The 11,938-nt window shown below is 40.7% G+C and overlaps 1 protein-coding gene across 3 annotated transcripts in view; it reads left to right on the forward strand.

The window, feature by feature from the left end:
- The window catches only part of C1QTNF7 (C1q and TNF related 7), a 49,735-nt gene extending 39,737 nt beyond the window's left edge, over positions 1 to 9,998 (forward strand). For 2 of the 3 annotated variants that reach the window (XM_030270771.4, XM_032748015.3), the window contains exons 2-4: positions 7,038 to 7,237; positions 8,056 to 8,301; positions 8,986 to 9,998. In XM_030270771.4, coding sequence (XP_030126631.4) covers positions 8,064 to 8,301; positions 8,986 to 9,617 — 870 coding nt within the window. In that variant the 5' untranslated portion in view covers positions 7,038 to 7,237; positions 8,056 to 8,063 and the 3' untranslated portion in view covers positions 9,618 to 9,998. The remainder of the gene's footprint in view (positions 1 to 7,037; positions 7,238 to 8,055; positions 8,302 to 8,985) is intronic. The other variant, XM_072928016.1, reaches the window with a different exon arrangement.
- Positions 9,999 to 11,938: the final 1,940 nt, after the last annotated feature.

Below are 11,938 nucleotides of genomic sequence, written 5' to 3' on the forward strand. Positions count from 1 at the left end.
GTGTTGCCAGGTAGGAAAAAACTTCCAGTTTTCCTCCTGGAAAAGCTACCAGCTTGGTTTGTTGCAAGTGTTACACCTAAAAGCTTAACTATGATGGTTTTTGAAAAAATTTACTCATGTCAAGCCATGGACAGATATCCTCTTCCATTTACAGCACAACAGGGACAAGAGACTGCCATTCAGTGAACAGGGCTGCTCCCTGCCCCAGGTCACAGCCTCCACTGCTCCCCTGTCAGAGACGTTTATGGGCACCTTACTCAACTTTCTTCAGAAAAATCAACCAGCTTAGTGCAGTCTAAGCCTTTAACATGCTCCTTTTGTCTCTGCCTAGTTCAATGTAGAATGTAGTCCCTGGCTGGATGCCTACTTTTCCACACAGTTCCCAGAAAGGCACAGTGCCAGGGTGATATCATTTGATGAACTTCCAGAAGAAAACAATGTGCTGGGGGAGGAGTGTCCTTTTGAGGGTCTTGAGGTTTTATTCTCTTCACATTTTTCTTCTCACATGGTGAACACTGTTCTTTGGTGCCATATGCTGTACCAAGGGAGCAACTGGGTGAAGGAGAATCCATCTTCAAAAGTGTCCATGATCTAATAAACAACATATACCTTGAGGGCATGAGAATTAAGCCATGCCCAGGGACTACAGCATATTCAGCTATATATCCAGTGAAATTCCCAAGTAGTTCTTGCTTTGCTGTCTGTCTCCCATCAGTCACTCTTGTGCACAGTGAATGCTGTCATGAGGGGAGCTCTCCAAGGACTTCTGCTCACAATGTCCAGGTGGGAACACAAGCAAGCACAAGGCACAAGGCAGTCTGTCCCCATGACTTCTGTCAAGAATCTGTGACTTTTGTTCTTCTTTGTCCCCATGTGCCTTGCAGTTTGACATTTTATTTTTGTGCCCTGTTTTTCCCTCTTTCCAGACCATCCAAAATGATTTACCCAGCCTGTTTTTTATTTCTCATCCATCATCACAAGGTTGGCAAGGCACAATGATCTAAGACAGGGAATGGAAATTTTCCTGGTAAGGGCTGGAGAGGAACCAAGAGGAGGAAACATGCTTGAATTGAAAGACTTTTCACAGGAGATGGGCACACTGCTCTAGGCATCTATCCACATCTTTAAATGCTGACATGCTTCCATATGCTGTATTCCAGTCCGGATTTGTAACCAACCCTTCAAATTCCAGGTCATCCCTGAAGAACAGCTTCTAATTTATGACTCCTGTCTCTTTTTCCTATTTTATTTTAGGGAAATAGAGAACACATTTCAAATAATCCTGTACCTGAGGTGTAGGTACCCTCATATCCTGAGTCGCCCAGTGTTAAATCCTGGCTATTTTTCTCTACACTGCAAGCAAACATGTTATTGTCTCCACGTCACTTGCCAACTGTAAGCAACTGGCCTCACTTGTTGGCTTTCTGTCAAAACAAATTCTGTCAGGTTATATTTATTTGTGTGTTCTGGTACAGCTGGCAGTGAAACTGCTTTGCCTGCCAGCATTCTTGTTAAAATTCCCACCAGCTGAGTCAAGCTATCTCACCAATACACACTTTGACTAGGCTGTCTGGCATTTTTCGGAAAAACAACCTTCCAAATAATGGGAATACCTGGAGATACTATGTTTAAAGACAGACACTGAGAAATAAAATTGCGCCCACTCTTCTGATATTTTGAAAGTCAAGCATACTAAACTTCTGGCCTTGATTACATGCACTTGATTTTTAATGGGGGCTTGAGACATGGTTGAAGAATCTGACTGCATTCAACATAGTTATGAAGAAGATTGTTCAAACATGACTGGCTACAAACTTAAGGGCACGAGACTGTTAAATGTCAGCACTGCTAATGATGCCTTTAAGGATTTTTTTTTTTTCTCAGAAATATTTAGTTAATGGTCCTTCCCACTGGCTGATTGATTCCTTTGGGCACCATCAGCTGTTCTGGTACTGGGAACCAGAAGTTCAAACTGCTCAAAACTGTTGGGTCACTTTCTCCTTCTTACACAAGGGAAACAAAACAATACAAATCATGTGAAGATTGCTGGATTGTGTAGGTAACCCAAGCAGTGTGGTAGTGGCCAGCTGTTGTCTTGATTCATTGGAGTAAGGTGTGGTGTTACAGGTGAAGCTCTGGAAGTTCAGCATATCCTCCATAGCACAAAACAAGCTGGGAGATATATAAAGCTGTGGCCAGCTGAAGGTGGATGATCACTGCAAAATCAATGGGAAAAAGAAATCCATCATTAAGACTCATATTTTATTGGCATAAAAATCTAACAGAATAAAGAAACCACTGAGTGTGGCGTGCCAAACCACAAGCACCTGTTTCTAAGGCCTTGTAGAAAGGTAAGTGGTGGTGGCAGATTGAATGGCAGGTTTGAACCCTTCAGGCATGTGGACACAGCTGACTTTTGCGGATCATGTTTTAAGAGGGAAAAGACTGGCATAGCCAGTGGGGTTTCAAATGAATTGCTGAAGGTGTCTCTCTGCTTCTCATCCTGACTTATTATCTCCTTATTCACTTTGTTTTTCCTACCCTATGGTTCCTGGATGTGAGAGTTGGGGAAGTTCTGTGCATCTCACAGTGAGGATTCCTGGTAGCTATGTGGGGTATTTCGGGCCTTTGCATTTGGAAAGCAAAATGACATATAGACTGTCCTGTTCTTCACCACTAATCCATTGCCAGGGCTGCAGACAGAAAGGGCCCACAAGTATCACAATTTCTCATCTACATCTTTGTGTACAAGGAAGTTAAACACATCTTCTACTGCCTAAACAGCTGTGTGTATGTATTGGAGGTGAATTCAAAGCTAGCAAGGCAAGACAAAAGTAAAAACTTAGCCAGGGTAGCTTGTGACTAATAGCTACTGGTGCTTGACCCAGTTTTTATTTACAACAGATTCATGGGAAATCTTCTAGGCTTGTTTCAAAACAATGCCAATTAATAAATTTTAGAATTAGCGCTACATATTTGAACAAGTGAGAAAGATTAGATCATATACCAGAAAGTCTCAAAACTAGGAATTTCTTACAATCCCTTAATTTGTAAGTTTAAAAAATGTTAGTGACGTAGTCTGAGTATACCAGTAATGAAATCAGATTTCCCAATGGCTTGATGATAAACCCTCTCCTGAGCCCTGGCTTCAATGGGGATCTAACTTACAAAGTATGTTCTCAAGGAGATCATAGAATTGTAGAACAGTTTCTTGGAAGAGACCTTTAAAAGTCATCTAGTCCAACCCCCCTGCAATCATCAGGCACATCTGCAACTAGATCACTTTGCTTACAGCCCTGTTCAACCTGGCCTTGAATGTTTTCAGGGATGGGGCATTGACGATCACCTCTCTAGACAACCAGTTCCAGTGTTTTGCCATCATCATTATTAAAAATGTTTTCTTTCTGTCTATTTTAAATCTACCCTATTTTAGTTTAAAGCCATATCCTCTTGTCCTATTGCAACAGGCCCTACTAAACATCATGTCTCCATGTCTCTCACAAGTGCCACCTTTAAATACTGACTCTCAGCACGTGTTCATAGGAGAGGTGCTCCAGATCTTTGATTGCCTTTGTGGTCTCCTCTGAACCTGCTCCAGCATGTCCATGTCTGTCCTCACTGAAGACCCCAGATTTGGACACAGCATTCCAGGTGGGATCTCGCAAGAGTGGAGTAGAGAGGCATAAGCACCTCCCTTGACCTGCTGGCCACACTGCTTTTGATTCTTTAGACCTGCCACCTTAACAGACTGCAACAAGGTCCAGGAAAGCTTTTTGAATGTTTTTTTAGTATTAAATGAATGAGATAACTTTAAGAACTCACTTGGAAAATCTGCTTCAGACACCATTCTGAGCAAACTAGTCTAGTGAAAAGTGTCCCTGCCCACAGCAGGGAGGCTGGAACTAGATGATCTTAAAGGTCCCTTCCAACACAGACCATCCCATGATTCTATGACGAGAACTGATCAGCATGTCCATCATCTTCCAGTGAATGCCTTGATGTGCATTCTTCCTCTGCCTAGTGGATTTGAAACTTATTGAAATGCCATTTCCTAAATGTGGAATAACATTCTAACTCTGAGTTTATATAATTTTCATTATTATTTTTGGTGATGGCTATGATGAAGATGTCTGTTATTGTTCTGAAGAAGAATACCATGTGCTTATTCTGTCTTGCAGTTTTTGGAAAAATACATTGAACTCCTCAAATGTTGTTTTTCTCTGGAGACAAATCACTTGGCATATATAAATGACTTTGTTTCCTACCCCAGTTTATGGAGAAAAGTTTTTTATCTTTGAAAAGGACAACCAGAAGCCAAGAACAAAGTGTTATTTATGGTTCACATTCTGCCTCTCAGTTAACTCTCTGTGAACAAATATTTAACTACAACAATAAAACTATAACAATAGGTGACTCCTGACAAAGTGATCTGGGAAGTCTATTATACTCTCTCACTTCTTAAAATCATGTGAACTGAAATCTCTTTGGCCTCCTAAGTCAACCTGAACTTTCAGAAGCCATGGTCATATGTTCTTTTTCACCTTTAATGTTTCAGTGATGCTTTTATTGGCGCTCACTGGGAAACAGGGGGCATGGGTTCAACACTGTCCTCCTTTCCTTGGTCTGAGGAGATTTCTTTTTGAGCCTTTTTCCAAGAGACTGCAATAACAGACAGGCACCTCCTCTCCTTATAAATTGACTACTGTTATGCACAAAGAAATGCAAGAGTCTGAATTCAAAGGACAAGAGAATTCCTGATTCTCTGGCTTAATGCATGGTTTCCCAAATGTAATTTTTTTGGCTACCACTGTTGGAAGCAGCTTTCTGTGTTCCCCCAAGAATAAATTCAGGTCTGTAAACATCATCACCTGAACCATTATAATTTTCTCCCAAGCCCATCTCTGTTTGCCTTACTGCAGTCCTACCATTCAGCTACACAGCCCCTCACTCCTTAAGACCCCCAACACATAGATATAATCTCTGTATATTGCCCTCTATGCCTTCTCCATCCCAAACTGGTTCTCCAAACACAATGCCCCAGCCATCTAAGGCACATCCCTGCACCCCTATCTCAACAACCCTATTCCCCTCACTTTACCCAAATGACATTTTTCCCATGGTCTTTTCAGAAATACATGTCCCAGACTAATTAATTTCCTGTAGGCACATGAGAAGAACAGCAGGGGAGGTCTGGGAGCTGGAGACAGCTTCACAAATCAATAAGGTACTGGCCAGCCAGTGACAGGAGCAGCTGTGTGAAGGTTTTTACTCTGATTTGTAAAATATCCTTGACACAGGCAAAACTAGAAATTGTTGAGATTGTTTTTGCCTGGCTTACATGCAACACAGTGTGGGAATATCCAGCCTAATGATTCAGGCTTTCATCTGGCAAAGGGCAGAATTTTTTTTCAGTCCTTGATCCTTAGGTCATGTTTGCTTCTTATCCATCAGCTTTGTGCAAAATGCATATACAGCTTTAAGCATGAAGTCCCTCCAAGCTGCTCCCTCCTGGCTAAGTGTTTAAAGTTTTTCTTTTCTGCAAAGAGCTTTTTTGTCCCTGATTTAAGTCCCATGAAAGTCCATAAGCTTTATTTGAGTTTTCTCAGTAGTACATCAGAGCAAACATCGCTGTGAAGTTTGTCTTGTAGCTAACAACTGCCTTGGAATTATCATTCACTGCTCTGCTGTATTGTTCAGCATTCATATGCTAATCCATTTGTGGGGACTGCTATGCCTGACTGTATGGTAAGGTTTTATCAAATAACAGCAAAATTAATAGTTTGGTTTCTGCCAATTTGATGCAAGATGTCTAAAATGAAAAGCAAAATGTATATCACTGAAAATAATTTTGGAGCATTGTTTATTTCTCTCCAAAATATTTTCATCTTTTTAACTGCATTACCACTGATACCACAACAGTTTCTAATTTTCCACTCTGTAAAATAAAAGATTCTTCATAAAGACTGTGTATGTGTATATGTATATGTGCATGTGTATACATATATGCTGATCTTTTCCTTGCTAAATAGATCTGACCATGCCACCCATATACCAGCTGAAATATCATGAACTGCAAATAAATGAAATGGCTTGGGGTTTTAAATAAATCAGTTAATGTTAATCATTATCGTAGAGGGGAGAATGAGAACAATTTCTAGATCTGGATAGGGTGGATCATTGGGCTGAGGCTGGTTGTGTGAGGTTCAACAAAGTGCCAGGTCCTGCAATGCCAGGCAGTGCCACAGGCTGGGGGCAGAGTGGCTGGAAAGCTGCCCACTGGAAAAGGAGCTGGGGGTGCAGGTGACAGTGACTGACCACGAGCCAGCTGTGCCCAGGTGGCCAAGAAGGCCAAAGGCACCTGGCCTGTCCCAGCAGCAGTGTGGCCAGTGGGACCAGGGCAGTGATTGTCCCCCCATACTGGCCAGTGGTGAGGCCACACCTCAAACCCTGTGTTCAGCTTTGGAACCCCGCTTCAAGAAATCTATTGAGGCGCTGGAGCTTGTCCAGGGAAGGGCAGCAGAGCTGATGAAGGGTCTGGAGCACAGGTCCTATGAAGAGCTACTGAGGGAGCTGTTTAGCCTGAAGGTTTGGTGGAGACCTTATCACATTGTACAACTCCCTGAAAGGAGGTGGTAGCCAGGTGGGGGTCAGTCTCTTCTCCCAGGGAACAAGTGACAGGGTGAAAGGAAATAATGTCAAATTGTGGCACTGGAGGTTTAGATTGAGTAGCAGGAAATCTGTCTTCACAGGTTTCACAGAAAGGCTTGACTAGCATTGGAACAGGCTGCCCAGGGAAGCGGCGGAGTCACCATCTCTGGAAGAGAAATGTGGATTTTCAAGAAACATGTGGATTTTACATTGTTTAGTGATGAGTATGGTGATGATGTTAGGTGGATGTCTGGACTCGATAATCTTACCTTAAAGGTCTTTTCCAACCTTAATTATTAGTCTGTGATTCATTGTTAAGAAAAGATAGACCGCATTTCACATACGTTTTTCTCAATCACCCATTCTGTTTTTTCTCTTTCTTCCCACAGAAACCTGTGGATTCTGATTTCCTTGAATGCTGTAAATTAGCGCTGATGGAATGGACAGCTCCAATAAAAAAACTCGCACAAATTTTCTGAGAGGACATCAAAGGAACTAGAAATAACAACTTGACTTGTAGGTTCTCACTTGACCCATGACTGATTCTCTGCTAATGCAACACTAAATTTAAGACACCTTTGTATATCAGGTACTGCAATTACTCAGCATGTCACTGTTTATACAGTTACTTTTCTTTAGTATCCCAGTACACAGTGGGACAGAGGAATCTAATTTCCATCCAATCGCTTATGAAAACACCCAAATACCATATATTAGGATTTAACCAATTTTCTTGCAAGATACTGCAACACAGTTCATTGTATATGACAGCCCAAGCCAGGTTTAAAAAACTCAACCTGTTAGCAGCCCATTCACACTCCACCATCCCCTGCAGCTGCCTGGTTCCACCTGACAGATGAGGGTGAAGTGTTTATTTGTGCTGTTTCCAAAGGGACCTGAAGCTGTAGCTCTCTAACTGCCATCCTTTTTCCAGCTTCAGCAAGTTTCTGCTGCAGTTATTTAAGCTGGAGATTCATTTGCCACCATAAGGGCAAATTTCAAACTGAAATGAAGGTGAAAGCTTTATCTTCACTAACTCCCTGAAGCAATAAGGCTTTTATTGGTAAAGCTTATATAGGGACCAAAGACAAAATAAACTATGCATTCAAAGATCTTTGAATTGAAAAAAATCCAGATTATTTTTTCACGTCAACATTTGGCCCCAAAAAGCTGATATTCACCAGTTACACTATGTCAGTTTACAGCTACTTACTTGAAAGCCAAACTGCAACATGTATGGCACCCAGAAAAAGCTCCAACCTGACACTTTCCTCCTTGCCTCCTACATGGATTTTGGTAATGCAGAAATTTCAGTCTGAGGTCTGCACCTCTACTTGTGCATAATGCATCACAGTGTCACACTTATTTGCATATGACAAGAGTGTCTTACTAAACTTTTTTTTCCAGATCTGAGGATGTTTGTGTTGCTGTACATTACAAGTTTTGCCATCTACACAAGCGAACAATCTCTTCAAAGCCAGACCAAAGGAGAAAATTACTACACCAGATACATCTGCAGCATCCCGGGTTTGCCAGGCCCTGCCGGCCCCCCCGGAGCCAGCGGATCCCCGGGGCCTCACGGACGCATTGGTCTTCCAGGAAGAGATGGCAGAGATGGCAGGAAGGGAGAGAAAGGTGAAAAAGGGAGCGCAGGTACTGAATATTTGTGTAACCTAACACAGTAGTACAAGAAAACAAGACCTTTCATCATCACTGTTACCATCATCACTATACATATCTATCTATCTGTATGTATATATAGGTATATATATATATCTATATATTTATATATGATGAGTGTGTGTATGTGTCTGTGTGGGTTTAAGTGTGATGCATATATAAATACAGTAAGAGTATGCACATATATCAGTGTAAAGAAATGTAAATGCACAACCTTTCTTTGCACAGATGCTAAGAAAAAATTTGGAAAGAATGAAGCATGCGTGATGTCCCACCTGTGCCGTTAGCCAGGTGTAAATGATTAGAAGGTTCTTAGGTATGCACTAAAAATGCTCTATTTTTAGGAAATATGTAGTGCACAAGTATGACTATGTAGGTAGTCATGCTGCTGTCCCTGCCATCAGTAGTGCCTGTTAGTTCAGGCAGCAATAGACTGATTACATATAATATTCTTTAATGTGTAATCAAGACACATGAAGATAAGTAGGAATTACTGGCATTCCTTTTTAAACTTACTAGAAAATTTTGAAAGTATTTCTAGATATTTTGAAATTCTGACCATGTGTTCCTTGTTTGTTCAGGTGCACACAGTAGCCCACACAATCATTTACTGAGGTGATATGTGTAACAATTAACTAACTTAAAATGTTTTTGAAGGTTTAAGAGGAAAGACTGGGCCCTTAGGACCAGCTGGAGAGAAAGGAGACCAAGGTCAGTCTGGTAAGAAAGGACCTGGAGGACTGACTGGTGCCAAAGGTGAAGTAGGTCCAGCTGGACCACCTGGACCTAAGGGAGATAAAGGAGACCGAGGAGAGCCAGGTGCACCAGGGGTCTGCAAGTGTGGAAAGATAGTGCTGAAATCTGCCTTTTCTGTTGGCATCACCACGAGCTACCCAGAGGAAAGACTACCAATTGTATTCAATAAAGTCCTCTTCAATGAGGGGGAGCATTATAACCCGTCCACAGGAAAGTTCATTTGTGCCATCCCAGGGATTTATTATTTTTCTTACGATATCACCTTAGCCAACAAGCATCTTGCGATTGGGCTGGTGCACAATGGCAAGTACCGGATCAAGACTTTTGATGCGAACACCGGCAACCACGACGTGGCTTCCGGATCCACAGTGATCTACCTTCAGCCAGAAGATGAAGTATGGCTTGAAATCTTCTACACTGACCAAAACGGTCTCTTTTCTGATCCAACGTGGGCAGACAGTTTGTTTTCTGGATTTCTCTTATATGTTGATACAGACTACCTTGATGCTTTATCAGATGAAGATGAGCTCTGAAGCAGATGTCAAATGACATTCAAACTGGAGGCCCCAGCATAGGATTTTATTAATCTGTGTGGGGAAAACCAAGTTGAAATTAAAAAAAAAATCTGGGTGTTCATTCTTGTTTTGATTGGAACCAAATCTGAGCTCGTAAGAATGTTCTAGAACCTAGGATGGATTTTTTTTTTAATGAACAGCAGGGATATCAAAATGAACTGTAATGAACAAAAGACTGCATCACTCCAGGACTGACTCTTTCCTAAAATTACATTTATAATACTATTTAAACAAATTTAAGATACTGTACATTGGATTTTATATAAAATGTATTATTTTGCAATTTAGAATGGCTATTTTGTATATTACATTAAAGTAAAATTGAACAATTCACTGCAATATCATCTTTGGTCATTTTAAGACAGGCAATGCATTAAAAACAGATAGGAGAGGAATAAAATAGGAATCACTGCTTCAGGATGCCACTGCACAGGTCACAAGACCAGTCTCATGTGATATTTACACCAACAAATAGTATTCATACCAACCTCACAGTAAGTACGTGAAGATTTGTACTAGCTGAGGACTACTCAATAGCAGCCATAAAAGACTAGAACAAAACTATCAAACATATAAAGAAATTAAAAATTGGAAGATCTGGAAACTTGGAGATAGTCAGTATTCAGTGGGTATTTTCAGTGTAATTCCGAGTGTCTGCTATTCTTTAAATGCTATCTATTATCTTTATGAGAAATGTGGAAAAAAAGTATAAACTTTTTGCAGAAGATAATTGTGGGTGCCCAAAAATGACAGGACAGTAATCACTAATCAGAGTAAATTATATGAAGTCAAGTGAGTCACATCACTAAAGCAGAAGTTATATTTCAATATGACCAAATGCAATAAAATAAATGTAGGTCACAGACAAAATGGAAAACTGCATTCAGCAAATCAGTGATCTTGGAAAAGATACATGGGACCTCATGGATTATCAGCTAAATAGGAGTAATAAAAGTAGGCTGTTGCTACCACCCTTTGGATGTATGATAAATGGAATTAAAAGCAGAGATGAATAGTGGTTACCTAGGAAGCAACTACTTCTGTTGGTGCTTCAAAAACTCACTTGAAAGTTGCAAAAAAAATGTTTATACTTCTATTCATGGGGATTATACAAGAGATGTAACAAGGTCAATTTACTTTTCTTGTCAATGAGGTTAAGATGTGATTTAATCACCACCTGTACCCATCTGGAGATAAAATTTCTGGTACTATCTGGCACTTCCCTCTATCAGATAGGAGCACAGCAAGGTCCATTGGTGAGAAACAGTATCAATCCCCACTGGAAATGGGAATCCATCTTACCAGTGGCAGCAACCAATCACTGTAAAAATATCTAGGAATATCATGAGTTCTCCAGCATTCAACACCAGTCAAGACTGGCAATCTTTCATTGACTCCTCTTACTTTCCAAGAATTTGCAATCTTTTATTCATCCCAGATTTACAGAGACCTGCTGTTTCTAACAATTATTCAGATAACGTTAAATGTTAGTGGTCTGTGTTGTACAACTCTTGAGCCCACTTTAGTTATGACCAAGGCAGATGGAAATTTCAGGTTTTTTCTGTGTACTTGATGGATGAAGAAAGTTACAACCAGACAAAATGACAAAAAAGATGCTGCTGAGGTTGCAGAACCAGCACAATGGTTATGTATGGAACATCAGTGTGTGCACACGCACATCGTCAGCATTCACAGCTGTGAGTGCATGACTGCTGCTTTGTGCAGTGAACAGGTGCAAAGCCCTGACCACAAATCAAACTGGCAATGCTTGTACAACCGTTATTTTATTTGACAGTGAGAGATGTCTGATAGAAGGCAACAGCAGATTATTTTTCTAACTAGACGCCTAATTTATTAGTGTCACACAAGGGCTGCTTTCTGTGAAAAATATGGAAAAGAACACTTGGAGATTTGGTTTATCACCCTGCTGTACAATCATTTATACATCTGCAAATTAAGGACAATATGAGTGCAAAATGCAGTCCAATCATAATTTACAATTATGATTGATGTTGATGCCTCACAGCCATCAGTGCCTATCTGAGGCACAAAGACCATCACCAATGCCCTGTGCTGCCTGCACTGAATTCCACAGGACAGAACAAGGATCATATCTAGCCCATGACTTCCAGGAAACATAACTCAAGAGATGCAGGACTGGATCCAGAATATGTATCATGCAGCAAAAGCAACTAAAATAATTTTTTCATCAGATTGTTATCTTATAAAATATGGAAATAGGTTTATGATATTTGAATCAGTATAAACTTTATGTTAGG

This window comes from Taeniopygia guttata, chromosome 4 (genome assembly GCF_048771995.1).
Source record: "Taeniopygia guttata chromosome 4, bTaeGut7.mat, whole genome shotgun sequence".
NCBI lineage: Eukaryota > Metazoa > Chordata > Aves > Passeriformes > Estrildidae > Taeniopygia > Taeniopygia guttata.